This window comes from Myzus persicae, unplaced genomic scaffold (genome assembly GCF_001856785.1).
Source record: "Myzus persicae strain clone G006 unplaced genomic scaffold, MPER_G0061.0, whole genome shotgun sequence".
Taxonomy (NCBI): Eukaryota; Metazoa; Arthropoda; class Insecta; order Hemiptera; family Aphididae; genus Myzus; species Myzus persicae.
The window spans coordinates 277,901-297,856 of NW_019104333.1; the positions used below are offsets into that span (position 1 = coordinate 277,901).

At 28.2% G+C, this 19,956-nt stretch overlaps 1 protein-coding gene and 5 non-coding genes across 8 annotated transcripts; all 6 read left to right on the plus strand.

Moving 5' to 3' along the window:
• The first annotated feature begins 2,883 nt into the window (after positions 1 to 2,883).
• Trnal-caa lies at positions 2,884 to 3,004 on the plus strand. Its single transcript has 2 exons — positions 2,884 to 2,921; positions 2,959 to 3,004. It is a non-coding gene; the product is annotated as a tRNA-Leu (tRNA).
• Positions 3,005 to 5,130: 2,126 nt separating this feature from the next.
• Trnam-cau lies at positions 5,131 to 5,202 on the plus strand. Its single transcript has one exon. It is a non-coding gene; the product is annotated as a tRNA-Met (tRNA).
• A 2,371-nt stretch (positions 5,203 to 7,573) lies between these two features.
• Trnam-cau lies at positions 7,574 to 7,645 on the plus strand. The gene has a single exon. It is a non-coding gene; the product is annotated as a tRNA-Met (tRNA).
• A 1,488-nt stretch (positions 7,646 to 9,133) lies between these two features.
• On the plus strand, positions 9,134 to 9,205 carry Trnam-cau. Its single transcript has one exon. It is a non-coding gene; the product is annotated as a tRNA-Met (tRNA).
• Positions 9,206 to 9,992: 787 nt separating this feature from the next.
• Trnam-cau lies at positions 9,993 to 10,064 on the plus strand. The gene has a single exon. It is a non-coding gene; the product is annotated as a tRNA-Met (tRNA).
• A 1,457-nt stretch (positions 10,065 to 11,521) lies between these two features.
• Positions 11,522 to 19,900, plus strand: LOC111041218 (senecionine N-oxygenase-like). 3 transcript variants are annotated; one of them, XM_022325435.1, is made up of 7 exons: positions 11,522 to 11,983; positions 14,696 to 14,884; positions 14,971 to 15,112; positions 15,564 to 15,860; positions 17,377 to 17,527; positions 17,756 to 17,922; positions 19,153 to 19,452. In XM_022325435.1, the coding sequence occupies exons 2-7, from the start codon at positions 14,697 to 14,699 to the stop codon at positions 19,450 to 19,452; spliced, it is 1,245 nt and encodes a 414-aa protein (XP_022181127.1). In that variant the 5' UTR covers positions 11,522 to 11,983; position 14,696. The 3 variants fall into 3 exon arrangements, with proteins under 3 accessions (XP_022181127.1, XP_022181126.1, XP_022181128.1); XM_022325434.1 differs by having other exon boundaries at positions 11,523 to 11,983; positions 14,642 to 14,884; XM_022325436.1 differs by lacking the exon at positions 11,522 to 11,983 and having other exon boundaries at positions 14,697 to 14,884; positions 19,153 to 19,900.
• Positions 19,901 to 19,956: the final 56 nt, after the last annotated feature.

Consider the following 19,956-nt stretch of genomic DNA (forward strand, 5'->3'; position numbering starts at 1 on the left):
TTATGAAGAATTGTATTATTCTAAATGTACTTGTTGACCTTTGAGTAGAAACTTGTATAATAAAATAACAACTATAATATTGTTCATACATCCAATATCCATGTAAATATGTAATTGCATTGTAACTCACAGATCATAATTTATATGATATTCATCATTCGCATATTATTAAATAAATACCTTAATCTCTGTATTGAACAGTTGTCAGTTTCTCTTACATGTCAAGAGAACTTACATTTTTTAAAACGTTCTATAAATAATAAACAGATTTCCAATTTCTAATTTTTTAAGAAGAATTATATATTTTTCACTTTAAATAGAATAGTCCATAGCAGTGTTGTAACTGAGAAAAAGCTAGGGGGAAATAATTTACTAACTGAAATCAAAACTCAAAGCCCCTCTGATTTATATATATTTTTGTTCTATTATAGTTATAGTACCTACTATGTATACTTTTTTCTTGTGGCGTCACTGCGTAGGGACTGAACTGTCTGTAAGAATGGCTTAACCCCCGTTTTCTACGTATACCTAATGGCTAATATTATTTTTTTTACACAAGTCTTAGAACTCATTTTATAGTTTAGAAACAAATTTTAGTCTGTAGGTTAGGTAAGGGTAAAGGGTAAACTGTATGGTTGTAGATACCTACCAAAATTTATAAAAATATAAGGTACATACGATTTCATTAGTATAAAGGTACGTACACTGTTGACATATCTGAGCGCAAAATGATACCTTTGTCCCTCCCCCAATCCACAAAAAAAAATTACTCCCTTGGACTATAGGTTGGTAATGTAGCCTAGCTAATGATGTGATGTAGATAATGGCTATTATTACCTAGATATTAAATTACTTATTTTAGATAAGCGATAATGTTTTTAAAATTATTTGTTTGCTTTGCAACTAATATACCTAGATACTTTATTAATTTTAAGTTGTTTTTTGTGTTTTGAATGTGATAGAAAGTTATCAGAAAAAATGGAAACCAGATTTATCGTATTTTGATTTTTGTAAAAGTGTATTTTAAACATACCATTATAGTTGCCCATTTAATGGTATATTTGGATCGTAAAAATTGGAATGTTTTTTTTTTAAATATTCAATCTTGTTTTCTAATTAATTTTTTAAAAATCTAAGATTTATATTTTTTTAAATCTTTTATTTAAATTATTTGTGACTATAATATTAAAGTTACAATAATAAGCTATATATAAGTAGGTATTATACATATATTCATTATTAGTGACATTTTAATTTTTGCCGTAGTAGAATATTATTTTTGGTATTGTTACGTACATTTCAATTTTCAATATTAGTCAAGATGATAATATTATGTATATTTATGAATATTATAATTAAAATGAAGTACCAAATTTTCGTCAGTAATGGAATCGTTAAAATTACGTGACGCAAATAGAATATAGTCCTTATATGGATTGAACTGACCAACTCACACATGCAACTAATTAAATGTGTTGTCACAGTAGTAGTTGGCATACAAATAAAGTGTTCTCCGATTAATTTATTCTTTGACATCTTGACAGATTAGCCGCACGAAGAATTCAAAATGGAGCTTTGCCAATGACATTCTGTTTTTTTTTTTTTGATTTCGTCTTGCAGATGACATTCGATGTCTATTGTCCATAGTCCATCCATACCTTAAGCGGACTTTTTACCGCTACCGCCACCGCAACCGCTGCTGTGTGTGGGCACCTTTACTGTTTGCGATTGATACAAATACAAGATATTATGTATTATCGGTTGATTCCCACTGATTTCTAGATTCAATAGATTTAATTACGTATTTTCTGTATCGCCTTATCATATTAGTACCCTTAGAAAGCCTTTTATAATTATGTGTTTTTGTGTACAATGAACAATTGATTTTTATTAATATTATAAATATTATTACCTACTTATTTGTAAGAAATAAGTACTTATTTGTTTGCTCATTTAAATTGGGCCACATGAAAATTAGATCTAATAAATCTAAACGTAATTTCTTATAATTGTATGATGATAATAAGACAATATATTATTATCTTATCGATTGTAGAGTTCAAAGTTCCAGTTTTGTTGATTAATTTTACAAAAGTTTATAAATACCACAAATAAGTACAATTTTTGTTTAAAAAAAAAGTTTAGGGTCTATTTTTTTTATACTTTCTGTAATGGTATACATCATGATATTGGGTTTTGAGCGGACCGATGAATGTATTGATTTTACAATGATAAGTAAGTCCCCTGTCTGATAATATATTTTTTTAGAAGAAATAATGTTTCCATATTTAACTTCAGCATATTTTCTGATCGGAGAGCTGTGAATATTGTTTATAATTTTGAGTGGTCATACTAGAAATAAGAATAAACAAGTTTTTGACAAAACCAATTAAATTTTTTTGGTGTAACTAAAAAACTAATAACTGTACCTTTTTATCACCAACTGTTTACATTGCTAGTTATGGCATATACCATGCAATTTTCAAAATATTTTGAGTCGTTATGAACTATTCATAGACATATGTGGTTTTGTGGGTATATGATTAACCTTGTGAGTTGTGATCGATTCAACTCAGAAATAAAAATTCAACATTTAACAAAAAATTTTCGAAAAAACATCATATTTTTATGCAGCTATAATAGTGCTGCTATTATTATGCAAGTACCTACTAAGTTCCAAAAATTGTCGAATTTTTTTTTTTAATTTCAAGCCTATATTTCCAATTGATAGATCATATAAAATGTTAACAATTAAATGTAAAACTCATATATCCTACTTAAAATAATAAAATCTAACAATATTTTTTAAGTTATAACTTATAAGTTTATAATGTATTTTTATATTTTGCTTAAATAATCATCAAATGCACAAATTTGTATATCGTCAGGATGGCCGAGCGGTCTAAGGCGCCAGACTCAAGGTGTACCTTGGCCTACCATGTAGGCTTGATTTGAGCGTTCTGGTCCTCATCTGAGGGCGTGGGTTCGAATCCCACTTCTGACAAATTTTTTGTATTTTTTTTCAAAAAAATTTAGTTATTTATTCACCGACACAGGGCATGCTCTGCCAATACGATCATAAATAATGCGATTTATTATTATGTTGAATAATATATATATGCCAACGAGTTACAATAATACGAATATAATATAATGATTAATGAGTAACGATACACTGGGTACTGCAGTATACGTTATGTTTGCAGAATTTGTCGAAAAAAGTTAAAAAAATTCAAACTTTTTCGATAGGTTTAAGAGTGATTTTTGTTTTGATGAATGATAGCAGCAGCAATATTGAATCGTATCTAGGTACTTGTGAGAAATCAATAGTGTTGCCACCAGTTCTGTACCTATATTTGTGATAAATAGATACCTACTTATGTAAAACTATTTATAATAGTCTGGAACTTTAAACAAGTTATGAATATTAAATTTTAAATTACAAAACTTATAGTTAGGTATTAATATGCTGATTAGCTATAAGATATTTAGATATACCTACCGGATCATGATTCGTAAATCTTAGTATCAGTGCCGTATTTCCCAGTAAACACTATAAGCTAGTGCTTAGGGCGGCAATTTCTCAAAGGCGGCAAATAATTTTTAATATTACATTTTTACTATTTGTTACTAGAACTAAAATTAAATTAAACTAATTATAAAATGTTATTAGACCAACGGGATTGCGGTAATATTTATATTTTATGTTTTCCAATTTCATAATCGTGGAGTTGTATGTTTTTAATTTTCATCATTAAAATTTTAAGTAAAAAATAAAAACTATAATTGTATGCTTTAGTAACATTTTTTAGACTAGAAAAATATTTATATTAAAAGGTGGCAAATTATTTAGTGCTTAAAGCAGCACAATGGTTAAATCCGGCACTGCTTAGTATTAACCTATAGTTACTAGTCTGCTTCTACTTACAAGTTTAAGGACTAATAACAGATAGGTAGCACATAAATAATTCAGAAGTTCCTACCTAAAATACATATTTATTCATTCCTATTATAACTATGTAACACGTAAGAACTTTATTAGTTATCTATGACTACCTATAATAGCTGAGAATGTAATGTCATAAAAAAACCTAAAAAAATGAGATTAAAAATATTAGATTATATAAAAACCCATTTATGGTTAGCTCTTAACGGTTACCTACTTTTGTCAGTAAAAGTTATAAAATCATTTTTAAAACGACTTTAAAATTGAAAATTTGGTAAAACATAACAACTTCTTATTCTGATTCAAAAATACATGCAACGTTTATAATTTATATTATAATATTATATATATATTTGTATACAGTGTCACTTTCATAGAACGAAGTCGTATAGGGAACAAAAAAAAATTCGTTAAATAGAATTTACACATGATTAACAGTGAAGGTTAATGGCTCTCAAAAATAATTCGTTTATCAGAAAATGTCTTTAAATAGAAGTTAGTTATATGGATGTTTCACTAAATTTGTATTATGTTTGATGTATATACATTGTGTTATACAACGTGCATCGAGTACATAGGCGTGTTTACGGGAGCGGGGGGTGGGCACTGTCCCGCACCCGGCAGACTGTACCACCAACAAAATCATGCCAGAATAAATGTTTCTTTATTATGTTATACTTTTTGATCATAATTAAAAAATATTCCTACCCTTGTGAATTTTCTAACATAAAAAAATGAATATTTCTTCATGTCTAAAAAAAAATAGGTCTCACAATTTAAAAAATTGATGTGCCCTCTCGGTAACTGAAGTCTGAACACGCCTATGATCGCGTAGCTAACTTTGAAAAACAATGGAAAGTGCACCAATATCCTAGTTGCTCACAAATTATTTTATTATTTTAGTAGGTTAACAACAAAATTGTCTATATTATACGCATTACATTATATATATATATATGACGCATACAACCTACTTATAAATATTATGTACCAATCTACTTGTTGAGTGATGTTGGTATTCTTGTCAAAATGCATTTTACATATTATATTTAATAATTTTAAAAGAACTCAGTACCATCATACACAATTTAATTGCATGCAATTTGTCTTAGGAAAATCAAAGTAAAATATTTCGTAATAAATACATGCCTAAATATAATAGTTTTCATCCCCTGGAGACATGTAGCAGAGTGGCGCAGTGGAAGCGTGCTGGGCCCATAACCCAGAGGTCCGTGGATCGAAACCACGCTCTGCTAACAATTATGAATTTTTTCATCCTAAATTGGTTAAATGTTCCTTTTTTTAGCCTTTTATATTGGTTTATATCATTGGATTATCATCAATAACAATATTTAACCTGTGATTGTCGATTGCTCCACATAATTAATATTTCAGAAACTGAACTATGGACGCGTTTATCCAATATAAAATGTCATAATCATTGAATCGTCAGATAAAATAATTTTCTAGTTTCTACATTGTTGAACGTATACAATTATATGTATTTTTATAGGTACTGTAGAGATAACAAATATAATATCAATCGACAATCAGTACCTATTTTTTTAATATTATACAAATAGGTGCGTTCTTTATTTTAAAATAAAAAGTATGATACAAAAAGAAATATATAAATAGTTTTGACTAGGTAAAATGAAATAATTATGTAAGGTATATTAACTGGAAAGTAAGTTATTAAGAATAATACCGAGTTATTTAGAAATTATTAGCAAAATTATAGTTTAAATTTTTATAAACGGTCTAATTATAAGGTTAATTATTCTTCACCAAATTTCATCATGTTCATGGTTCTTATAATGTCATATTAAATCATCCCTGTTTCATAAGGTAGCCGGTAGGTAATAGGTATTATCAAGGTTACATAATATTCTTTGATTTTATTTATGTACAATATATTATAATATTATGAATGAACTAGACAGTGTAGTAAAAGTTAAAACTTAAGAATGTAATACTAATTTTTGTATAATTTTTTAAAAATGTTATATTGTCCAAAATGAATTGATTTTACAATAGTGTGTTTTTTTTGTCTGTGTACACGATAAGTAGTTGAAATAGTGCTTCGATTTTCCACTTCAGTAACTTTTCTGGTGGGAAAATGCATTTAGTTTCTGCACTCCAGAGGTTAAATTAAAAATTAGCAGTAGTTTTCAAAAGCATCGGGAATAACAGAGAACGGGTTTTTATGCTATAAATGTTAGTTAAATTATTTCCGTTAGATCAAAAAGTTTGAAAATGTAATTTAAGGTTCCTCGTAAGTGGTTAAAATATCTGTAAAAAAATATTATAGATTATATCTTGCATTATCATTAATATTATTACACAGGCACATTTTTTTAATGAACATTTAAGTTCAAATTTTGACAAAATTCATTAAAAACGCGAACATTTTCAAAATATTTTGTGGTTAAAAATGTATAAAATATTCAATTTTTATAACTAAGAATTTAAAACTGTAATCACGGTTTCTCATAAGTCATAAGTAATTCATACAGTAACCAATTAACCTAAAAAATATACTGTATTATTAAAGTTGTAAAATGAATATTACTCCTAGAAATAATGTCATACAAATATAAAATATGCTTAAAGTAATATAGGCTAAGCGCTGACAGACCGTCTTCGATCAGAATATTTTTTATATTTTAAAATAGTTTATTCATCATTGATTTCAAATTAAACACATCCATTACAGTGACTCACACAACATCTAGAGTATCTACAGTACAGCAGAGTGGTTCTAACTAGTGCCCACATTTTTTGATATTGAATACAATTTTGAATTCATCATCTTAATATAATAATATATATTTTTTAATATAACATTATATGGTACAACATATGTTATTGTTACCTTTATGTTCATTAACATAGGTATTATGTATGCATACAAAAGTACTCAATAATTGTTATGTGTTCTGCAGATGGCGGAGTTGCTGTATGGAAATGGAAGGGCGCCCAGGAATTGGGCCACATTTAAACTACCTGTTTCGTATAAAATATTTGTTTATATTTTACTACCCGGAGATTGGGCCACCAATTAAATCTGTATTTTTAAAGTGTACCCGGAGATTGGACCATACAAGTATAGCACACAAATATACTAATAATACTATTAAGTTTGCTAATCAACTAAACGATCACAATTTACAATGTTTCATAATCTTTGCACACTACGCGTATGACTATTTTTATCCATTTCATTTGACAATTGATAATTCTATATCATAAGATATTGGATAATTTATTACCTTTTGATAAATCATACGCAGTCGCTTCGAGTAATGTTTCGTGTGCGTTGCAGTGTATTATATTAAATAATATTTTATTACAGTTTAAAATGTAATAGTGGCCCAATTACCGGGTCTGCCTGTTATAAATATAAAATTTTAGTGGCCCAATTACCGTATACCTTTGGAAAAAAAGGTGAATTGTGGCCCGATTCCCGGGCGCCCGAAATGTAGTATCGTATGTTACATATATTATACAGTTATACGTTGAGGTACCTACTACCTACTTATACCTACCTACTTTCAAATATGTTTATTTATCGGCTATTTATCAGTTTTGCACATATCTATACATGGCCGAAGCACATTTTTCACTAGCAGAGTGGCGCAGTGGAAGCGTGCTGGGCCCATAACCCAGAGGTCCGTGGATCGAAACCACGCTCTGCTAAACATTATTTTTATAAATAATTCTCATCATTTTTAATTATTATAAATCATTTAAATTGCCAGTAAGACCATATACATGATTTCGATTATATGCCATAATAATATAATAAACCTAGGTATATTAATACTTGATTATTCTTACATTACATTATTAGGGTATAGCAAATAATTTTATTTTCGAATACATTTACCAGAAATGTACCGGCTGCCACTCACCAATCATCATTAATAATTGTGAGTTCTAAGAGTTAATCATTATAATATTACATTTACAATATAATTATTAATTGTATTATAATCTTTACCAGACTCTAGTATCCACACACAAACCTATCACAATTTTTTTTTTTGGGTGAGGGACATGTGTTCCCTTGCTTCTGCGCATTTGTGCCACCGGTAGAAAATTTGAGCTACGTAATAGTCGGGTATTAACGATAATTGCCAAATTGCTGCAAGGGTTTTTTTGCGTTAAATCGGTTATATACCGATTAATATTTGCCATGTATCGATCTATCATACCTACACAATATTATAGTTCCGAGTTTGATAATAGCAGTCACCAGGGCTGTATTTACGATTTTTGCGTCCTGCGTCAACCATAATTTTACGCCCCCCACAACTAAAAAATAGATCCACTTTTTGATTTTTCTTAACACATTTTTAGTTATAATTCCTTATGATTAAGTCATGGTTGTCTATCTACAACCGTGGTTATGTTAAAATAATATTAATTATATTTTATGCTAGCACTTATTCTTTATTGTTGCACTGCTAAGTTTAGAAGGGTCGTGTAATATTCAATAACTCAACTAGATGGGTGCAAAAGAGTCTTTAGCACCCCTTGTTTTTATAGGTCTAATTATCATTATTATATAGTGACATACCATCAGTGTTATGTTTTTAAAATATGAAATATTATAGCACCACACGTTTTAAAGGTCTAGTTGCACTTAGTCATATTACAAATTCTTTCCACAAAAAAAATATTTATTGATACAATACTACCGCGGGTTACAGCGGTACCCGGCCGCCCCCTATAAATAGATCAATATTTATACCTTCCCATTTCCATTATTGCATATTTTATTTTTATTATTTTTTTTTTTTGTGGCAATGCCACATGAGGACTGAATCGTTTGCACGCGCCTTAGCCACCGTACGCATCGTGTATTTAACAAAAATCAAGAAATTTATATCATTGAAAGTCTAGACCCACTTTCATTAGCAAAGCTAGTTATAAAATTTCACAAGTCATATTACTTTCAATGATAGGCATTTTAAGTATACTCGCTTATTATAAAATTCCTAAGAATAACGTAGTGTATAGCATAGTGTAGAGAAACAAATTTTAAAGAATTCCATTTTCATTCAATTTATAAATTTGTTGACGTTATATTTTTTTATGAATTTAAGAATGTAACTAAAAAAAATAAGTCCCTAAAAGGGGCCTTTTAGAATAAATGTGATTATTCTGCCCTACTAATTTCATAGCAGAGTGGCGCAGTGGAAGCGTGCTGGGCCCATAACCCAGAGGTCCGTGGATCGAAACCACGCTCTGCTAAGGATAATTTTTTTAGATAAGTAAAAAACATACGAAAACAAATTGTTTGTCTAAAATACACAAATGTAATGTGTTTTCTAATTTTTGAAGCTGAAATTCTCATAATTTTTCATTATTATTTACGTTTTCAGTAAGACTTATAATTATTATTATTATATGATAATATGATATAGATCAGTGCCGTAGCCATGATGGCAGTAATATGGCAGTGCCGTAACCATTTTATGTCGATGTAGATAATTTATTTGAGGGTGAACTTAATGGTTTGCCTCTAGTTTTTGTTGAACTAAAATACTGATCATATGTTACTTTATGATACCATTATTAATAAAAAAAAATTGGTGGGGGGAACACTTGCCGCTTTCCCACTCACCCCGGCTGCGGCACTGAATTATAGATTATGTGCTATATTGCCATACATTGATGTACTGATATACCCTGCCACCTAGGAATGCCATTAATAGTTATATAATATGACGGTGTACAATTAAAGTTCCAATTGCATTGCGTACTTGGAATTCGATATTTTTTTCTCCTACTTCGATTACTGCGCCTTTTTTAAAATACCTACATATTATTGTAATGTCAGAGACCTGCCTAATATAAAATGTATAATTACATAACATGGTACAATGAACAAATTAAAGAATTTCATTTTTATTCAATGTTTTGAGATTTTATAACATTTCTAATTTTATTACGAATTTATCATTGACTTTAAAAAAATACATCCCCAAATAAGGGCTTTTAAAAATAAATATGGTCATTTCTATCATTTTAGAGCCATAGCAGAGTGGCGCAGTGGAAGCGTGCTGGGCCCATAACCCAGAGGTCCGTGGATCGAAACCACGCTCTGCTAAGGAAATTTTTTGCTTTTTTTAACCAATTTTCTTCCTACTTCCTACTTGTTTTTATTTATTGTTCATAATTCATAAATCATAAGCGTTTGGAAGAATAATCGGTAAACTACATTTTGCTTGAATTATACTGTCCATAGCAAAAGCCAACGCGAATTACAACCTATTAATAGAATTGAAATATAAAATATATCTATTATTACAAAAAAAAAATTGCAAATAGAAATATGATATATTTATCATCAAGGACAAATATTCGTAAATTGCCCATATTAGTTATCATGAAAATAATTTTTTTTTTTTTTTTTTATTATTATAAAAGCCGCTAGTACAACTATGATAGCTTGACAATTACATAATAAGAATAAAACAATATAAAATTAAGATTAACAGACAATTAAGTGTGAAAATAATTTAAAAATATAAATATTTGTGAATTATAAAAAAAAAAATTATTATTATAGTCCAAGATAAATTGTCAATCAATAATCGGTGTTAAAAGGCTTATATAGCTTAAGCTCAGTATATTATACATAGTATGTATACACATTGCATAATCGTATGTCCCCGATTTAGTGCTTATTCGGCTTATTTCCCTTATTGCATATTATCATATGTATACACGCCGATTCCCTTAACAATACCTAAGAGTATAACCAACGATTTTTGAAAATATTTTTTTTTCCTATAATTTGAATTCACTACAAAAAATATTTTTAAAACAAATGATACATTATTTTATTTGAATGATATAAATTTTTTATTTCATATTTCAAAGCAGTATATTTTTTTGAGAATTTTGATATGTAGGTATATATTAAATTTTAATTTTAACCTAGCAGTTAATTGGTTACTCGTAAAGTTGTAATTTATAATTACCTATATTAAATACTTATTTAATGTTTAGGACTTTAGGTAATCAGAGTAATGGCCAATAGATTGAAACCTTAGAACTTAGCAAATAATAACACCAAAGAATATAATTTAATTTCAAAAATGTTTTTTTGTAATGAATTGTGTAAAAAAATTACTTTCAAAAACATTAATACTTTTCGAAATAATGCGTGTGTTCATTTAAGAACCCTGTATAGTGTAGGTTCTCGATAAGTGCAACATTTGACTTTCACGCGTGGGCTATAAAAAAAAATTTATAACGTACATGATTTCTGTTAATATTGTGTTAATGTTATCTGCAGCAGCTAAACAGTCATTTCGATGATAATATTTACGATGCATTTATTATTTGAACTCGATTAGTGACAAGCGATGGAATTTGCTTTTTAAATTATTATAATAATATATTATTACTAACTATACCTATCGTATATTATTGTAGGTAAATTCGTAAGATAGGTTTGCTTTTTCCCCACCCACCTGATGGATCACTGTATTCTGAAATTGTAATGTTATTGGCCATTTGGCCAAATACATACATTAATATTGTACGTAAAATGTTGGCTATTAAAACAGTGTTACGCGACCAATATAACGGGCTGCATTAGCCGCGATGGTGAAATGTTATCAATAATCATCACTTGCCACTCGGTCTTATACTATGGTCGGCGCAACAACAGTTTTCGATATTATCACAGGACACAGGGCGTTTCTACTCGAACTAAGCACAGTGGGCACCCACATTAGATACAGCCGCGAGTCGTCTCCGTAAATAGTGAATACGAGTATTTCAGAGTAGTATGATTAAATTATAAACAATATCGTGATTGCTGGCCAATGATCCTAAATCAATATAATAGTATAACATTGAACTCGATATAACCGGCCTGTTTTTACAATAATTGTTTAACGATACATGCGATTAATCGGCCGATTGTTTGGTATTGTGATTTGCCATTTACATTGTAATCGCATTAGTTGTGCAACGATTGGCGGAAGGCGAGTCTATCATCGTTGGGGCTTAAAGGTACCTTAAACAGTTATTTGATTAAGTATAACAATGATTTAATATTATAATTTACTAACTAATAATTATTATTAATATTACCCAACACCCTTCATTCGATTTCAGCAACTATCGTAATTAATAATATTGTTAAATTGTAAGTCCATCGTGTTTTATATTATCTGTAGACTGTAATACATATATTATTATCTAATATCTATCTTATCATATTATGCTCTATACAGTATTCACACAAACTTAGATCATATTATACTTTATGATCTAAGCACACAAATCACAATATCACACAACATAATTTTATATCATAATTCATAACAGTATAATACTGAAAAAATAATAACATGACAACAATTTAAATAAAATAATAATATTTTAATATTTTTTTCTTAATATTATACCGTGATACAAGGTCCAGTTTTCAGTGTGCCCAGACAAAGAAACGAAAAATTGTAAAACTATATGTTGGTCTTACTTAACTGGAACACGGAACATTTGAACTTTTTCATTATAAACTATAAACATACAGACCCCCACAAAGTTTAAAATGTATTAATATCTTATGTTATATTTAACAATTGTGTTTTAAATAATATTAAATAGGTACTTACCTAGGAAATATATTTTTCTTTACCATTATTATTTTATTTAAAATAATAAAAAAAAGTATGTGAATGGTAAAAAAATTAAAAATCAGAATTTAATATTTTAGGAGCCTATCTTGTTTTTAATTTTAACTTATAACAGTATATGAGGAAATCAGAGAATACCGTCTAAAATATAAATGTTGTGTGCATTGTGTATATATAATTTTTGATACCAGAAGAATAAGGGGTTGCTTACTTAGCACTTGTAGTGGTGTTTTGAGTTTTCGTAAACAAAACTGTAGGCTCATTGATTAATTTTGGCAAACATAAGCAATGAATATTGTGATTTTTTGAGCTCGGAACTATTCAGATTTAACTCTTCGATAGCTTTACTAGCGAAAAACTATTTTATAAAGCTATTACCTAATAATTTCAAACATTCACAAATTTACAAATTTATACATTTTTTGTTACCCAGTTCTGTACATTTTTATTTATGTATACCTAAGTATTAAAGACTATTTCGCTGGTCAGATTTAAAATTGTATGACATTTAATTTATATTTTTTTATAATTATCTTGGCAATCCTTATCACTCTTATAAAGATATAACTCGAATATTTCATCAAAAAAAAAAATTACAATACTCACGGTCACGAATATGATTAATTATACCAATATGTTATGTTATACACTTATAAGTGCCAATTACAAATTTTAATTATTTGTTAAACGGTTCTAACTTATAAATTATAGATAATTTATAAATATCATATGATACATTGACATTTGATACCTAATAAATAATACAGAATACAGAATGCTTAATTAAAAAAAAAATTAAGTTAGATTCAAGCGTATACGTGCATAATATATGCTCATACTATTTGCACAGGGTATATTATATAGTACATGCACTAAGTCACCAAATGATAAATGGGTAGGTATATCCAACAATGGGTTGGTATATAATCTGCAGTGTGCCCTCTAAAACATCACTTTTTATTTGTAATGGCTATATACCGGTTTATATAGCATCAGTAAAATGGACTGCTAATATATAAATATATGATACCAATAAGTAAAAATAGAAATTTAAAAAAACATTTTTATTTGAAAATATACTGTTCACAAAGAATTTGACTTAATTAAATTTTTATTTTTATCTTAAACAATTGTACGTACTTACGGGGAACGTGTACGCCGTATCTATAATATATTCAGTGGCGGCGCCAGGAATTTTATCCTGGGGAGGCCCATTGGTGGCCTTTGAAAATTTGGTAGGGCCAAAAAGAAGTCCCAATCCACGGTCTTTTTCCCATTCAAGGCTCAGTATAGGGTAGGGTCTTACACTCTATTGTAGAGATTGTGTTGCATATGGTAAGTTTTCACATAATTATTGATTTTCATTTTAATTGATAATAAATATCATAGGTCTAGGTATAGGTATAGGTATATTATTTAATATTTACACACTTAAACATTAGATATCATTTTCAACAAACTTACATTAAAAATGTGTACTTTATTATAAATTTAAAGAATTTTTTCTCCTGTGGTTAGGCGTCCAAGGGGGGGCCAAGACAAATTTAGGGGGGCGTGACCCGTCCAGCTCCCCCCCTGGAGCCGCCACTGAATATATTAGTATACAAAATATGTAGGTGTGAGTTAAATGTTGCTAACATAACCTATTGGCTATTGTATATTAGTGTATAATAAGTAATAGTAGCTATAGTAGGTACATGGTACGTAGTACCTACCCTAATAACAATCTGTCCATTGCCATCATCTATATAATCACAATTATTATTTTATTAGGTACGCGTATTATTAGATAAAAATTAAATAAATATAAATTACTATGTAATACGTATACAGGGTGATACTTTTATCCTCAAGCCCTAATTATTCAAAAACTATTAAAAATTTTTTTTTCATACCATTATAAGATTTTCGTAATAACTATTAGTCTTCTTTTATAATAGAATTATCCAGTAAACTGTATACCATATTATGTAAATATACATATGGAATTATTCTTTTAATATAAAGATATAATTTTTACAAATTTCAGAGATAAAATTGATGTTCAGTTATAATATTGTCGTAATAAATTAACATTTAACAGTATGAGAGTGGCTATAATCGGAGCAGGGGTTGCTGGTTTGGCTTCAGCTAGAAGATGTTTGGAAAATGATTTTGAACCCGTAGTTTATGAAAGGTCGAAAGGAGTGGGTGGAACTTGGGTGTACGATGAACGAACCGGACTCGATGAATTTGGGTTGCCAATTCACACAAGCATGTATAAAAATCTAATGTATGTATTTTTTTTTTTTTTTTATGTATATTGTTTAGGTACATAAATTAAATGTAAAGACTTTGTTATACCTATACAATTTTCAGGACAAATTTACCAAAAGAATTAATGGATTTTCCAAACTTTCCTTATAAGGGTTTAGACAATGTGTCATTTTTGAAATCTTGGCAAGTGCAAGAATATATTGAACAATTTACTGAACATTTCGGACTTTATAAGCATATTCGAGTAAGGATGTACACTATTCAGTAAACCTATTACAATAAATGTATATTTAAGTCGATGTTTCATAATGATATGCTTATCCCTACAGTTCTCTACATACCTAGCATAAGTATTATAAGTTAATATTTATAACGCATAAGTATACAAAAACAAACTAGACCTATTTGTTATTTTGTATTAAGACATTAGAATTTATGTTCGTTATTTGTGTACTTGTGTCCAATTGACAATAAACTTAGGTGTGAGGATATGCAAGTAGGATAACAAACTACAATTTATAGGTACATATTAAAAGTACTTGCCTAGAGGCTATAAAAGTGTCCAAATAATATTATATTATCTTAAAATTATCTATAGAGGGTTTTAACTATGCTTTAAATTTTAAATACATTTATTTTATAGCGTAATATTTCTTTGATATGGCTTACACGGTGATCTTAATTATTTATCGTAGTTTTGTAGTTTGGTGACTTCAGTTGAAAAATTAACGAACAACTGGCAGGTGACAGTAGAAGACTTGAAAACAAAAACATCGCAGACTGAATACTATGATTCAGTAATGGTGTGTAATGGACATAACGCATTGCCTTTAACCCCAGATATTCCTGGGAATAATGATTTTGACGGCATTCAGATACACAGTCATGATTATAGGATACCTGAACATTTTATAAACTTGAATGTTCTCATAATTGGCAGTGGTGCTTCTGGCGTTGATATTTGCTCGGATGTATCGAAAGTTGCAAATCAGGTAAACTCAAACAACCTTGTATAAAATAAATTAGTATAAATTATTTAATATAAGTTATTTAGTTACATTAAATATAAAAATAAATCAAACTTCCAAGTACAATGCAAAAATAATTGCAAAAGTAAGTAGGTACATTATAAGATTAAATGTTATTATAATAATTTATTCTATAAATGTACGCATCTGTAGCGTTCATATTTCATTTTATTCATATTCATAGCTATAGGTACCTATAGAATCAATCTGATTTCCTGAGTTTAGTGAAATATTTACAAATGGTTGTAAACTTGTAACTGGATATTTTTCATGGGTAAGCCTAATCTTTAATTATATACTTAGATGTAGCCAAGGTTTATTTTTCGTTAGAATTTAAAAATAAAAAATTGTTTGGAAAAGTTATTTTTAAACAATAGATTTGTAGGTAGGCCCGGGGTTATACAAGGCCTACCCACTAGCCACGCGCAAAATTCCGATAAAGTAGCATTATTTCAGAAATATATTTTTATTGCATTGCATTTTGGCATTGGTTAATGAAATAAAAAGTCTTTAGCATTATTAGGTAAGTACTAGGTTAGTACCATTAAACAATGTCTACATAATTATAATTTATTATGATAATATTGTACCTGTATAAGATAATATTATTCTGTAATATACTATTATTATAAACCCTACATAAATGTATTATAGACATATCAGTGATGTCAATGGACGTCCCTATGATTCAGAACTTCGTATTTTTGGAAAAAATGCATTTCATCATTCTTTTTATCGTTATATATTATGTATGGAAAAAAACAAACTATAAGAATAAATATAATTTGGATGCTTGTAATAGTTATAATTAGCAAATATACTATAAAAATGTACAAACCCAAAACATTCTATAAAAACTGGTTTTATACCCAAAAAAATTAAAATATTGCAGCTATAAAATGTACTTAAAATTTTTATTTAAAGCAAGTTTTGAATCGAAAAATATTTTTTAATTATATTCAATAAAAGGTTTGCAGGACAATCTTATGTACGTGGACTTTAAATCTGAAAAAATTAATTATTCCCATTTAATTTTCCGTCACCGCTTGGGTTGGAATCTGGATTTTAGTGTTAAATGCCCTAAAAACACTATAACGAAAAAATTACCTTAAAATTGAAAATTGTAAAAAAATTAATTCAAAGTATAAGCCTCTTATTCTGATCAAAAACTACCTAGATGCAACGAATATACGGTTATAAACGAACATCTCGTATAACATAAATGTGTACATCAGATGAAACATTGTTTTAATAAATATATTTATAACTATAGTTGATAAATACTAGAGATTGAATACAATTTTAAGTAATCTGGCTATACATTTACTTAAGAACTTTTAGGTACTTAAATACAATTAACTAGTAACTACAGCTAACTTTATAATATTTTATAAAATAATAGACTGTGTTGATTTTATGATGATGTGTGGATGACGGATGTATCTATGATTCCGTTTTTAAAATTATTTTTCTTTTACAGGTTTATTTTAGTCATCATAAGCCTCAATTAATCGAGAAAGAATTTCCAAAAAATGTTATACATAAACCAGACGTTGAGCTATTTTCTAAGAAATCTGTTTATTTTAAGGACAAAACTAAGCAGACTTTGGATGCTGTCATTTACTGCACAGGTAAATGCATTTAAAATATTATTTTAAAAGAAATTCTGCCTATTATGATACAAATATAAGTATGTACCTACGGTTAATGAATAATAATATAGAAACCGTACCAAAGCATAATTTATTAAAACTTACAAGTATTTAAGCTTTACGTAGGTATGTAAATTAATCAATTTTAGTTGTTCACAGAAATTGAAAAATATACAAAACTAGTTAAGTATTGTGTGAATTTTTTAGGATACAAAATTACATTACCATTTTTGAAACCTAGCTGTGGAATTAATGTTTTGAATAACAAATTGATCACTCCACTTCATAAAAATATTATCAATATGTATAATCCTACTATGGGTTTCATTGGATATTTGAATATGACTTTTATATTCCGGATATTTGACTTACAGGTACCTCTACAATATCATCTATATTTTAATTAATTATATATTAGGTATGTATTACTTATATGTTCTGGATACTATACTTCGGTGTCATAAATATAAAAATTCGGCCCTGATGAAAAATCTAATAGCACCTTTCCTATAAAACAAAATACTCAGTATTCTGGAATGGCCGTTGTTTTAAAAAAATTTTTTAAGCCAACAGAAATTTCCATTGGCCATTAGCGCTCCAGGATTCAGCCACATTGCCTGTAGTCCCCTATTTACTTAACTGGATTTTTTATAGTTGGGGGGTTTTCAGTCAACCTGGAGCCTATTTATAGATGTAATATTGTTATGTTATAGATTTATATTATATAATTCTTACATACTTTTCGGGTAAAGTAGGTTATTAGGTAGGTTTCAAAATACCTTACATTACATAACATGCTTATTATAATAATATCTTTACAGATTATATATTTTCAAATAAATGTTAAAAAAGGGAGTTGCCTGTAAATTTAAGTATAACCGAAAATTCAACCTTTATAATAGAAGACAGTCGTTCTCGTTGATGTTTGAAAAAAGTATCACATGTATCCTGAAATAGTTGTAGATGAATCAAGAATGCATTAAAATAACGAAAATTTCTGGATCGAATAACATAGAGATCGCGGTTGTTAGTCACTTGTTGCTTTGTTCACCTTGGTGTAGACCGTAGGGTAATGATATGATGCAAAAAATCAGTGTGGAAGGATTCAGAGACCATGCAGAGCTGAGATCTAAGCTAAAATCGACTTGGAAATATGTTTTTTATTAGGAGTAATTATCCATTAGGTAATAATGTACTATAAATTATAATGTACAATGAATAAATAATAATACAAATTAATTTTAAATTATAATCCTTAATAAATTTAAGCCATTATGTCAATATTGGTATAGTATATTTTTATAGAGTAACCAAGTTAACATGGGACAAAACATGTTTTAGACGGCAAAACTATAGTAATCGTTTTTTTTACTTGTCGCATTATATGTCGGATATTGTGGGAATGGTATACTATATATTATTAACTACAAGTTCAATGTACAATTATATTTATTCCGACTACAAACAAAATAATAGTCTTCAATAATTGTATTCAATTAATTGTTAATATTATAATTTAATTTCTTAAAATTATAGATATATAATTAAATCGAAAATAATACAAATATAATTAATAGTTACTAATTGTATTTTATTTTTTTCAGGTTCGATATTATTTAGAATTTCTTCGTAAAAATTGTTCATCGAGTTTGGATTGTATGATTAAGATGATGTCTCCGGTCAGTACACATTTCTTAGGCAACAATATGTTAAATTACTGCAATTCGTTAATATTAGATAAAATTAAAGTCGAACCAATTCCACCTGTCTATTTTGAGATATACGACAGATGTCATCAACTTAAAGACAAATATTACAGATCATATCGCTCAATGGTCGTAAGGATCGTCGACAATGATGATTATGTAATTGAATTGGATGAAGAAAATGCAAAAACTAAATAAATTACTAACGTAAATATTTATATTCAATACAATCATTCATATATTGAGAAAACTCAAAACAGTGATATTGATGAGCTTACTACTATGTATATATATTATACATATTGCCAAAATGTTGTTATTTACTAAAACATAAACATTTTTCAAGAAAAATAATGAATCTATACTTGAAAATGTTGTACAATAAGTTTGCTATATCATAATATTATTTTGACACAATCATTAAAATTTTTTTTTTGTATTCAAAAGGTTTTGATTGTCTACTCGGGCAAATGAGGTAAAAGCCTCGATTATGTATTAACTACACCTTAAAACCAAATGTATGTTTGTAGCTTATATACTCAAAAACTACTCTATTGATTTTTACGAAAATCTCAGAAATTGTTTTTAGAGATATCAGAAAAGCTTAAAAAATATACCAAGTACTATTATACTTTGAACCTAAAAATGTATTATTTATTTATCTATTTGAATATTTGATAACATGTGGACAATATTCACAAA

Bases quoted from the DNA above. Each gene is read 5' to 3' on its own strand.
- LOC111041218 (XM_022325435.1), top strand. From the start codon at position 14,697: ATGAGAGTGGCTATAATCGGAGCAGGGGTTGCTGGTTTGGCTTCAGCT. The intron at 14,885-14,970 runs GTATGTATTTTT...TACAATTTTCAG, and splicing joins AGCATGTATAAAAATCTAAT to GACAAATTTACCAAAAGAAT. The intron at 17,923-19,152 runs GTACCTCTACAA...TATTTTTTTCAG, and splicing joins TCCGGATATTTGACTTACAG to GTTCGATATTATTTAGAATT.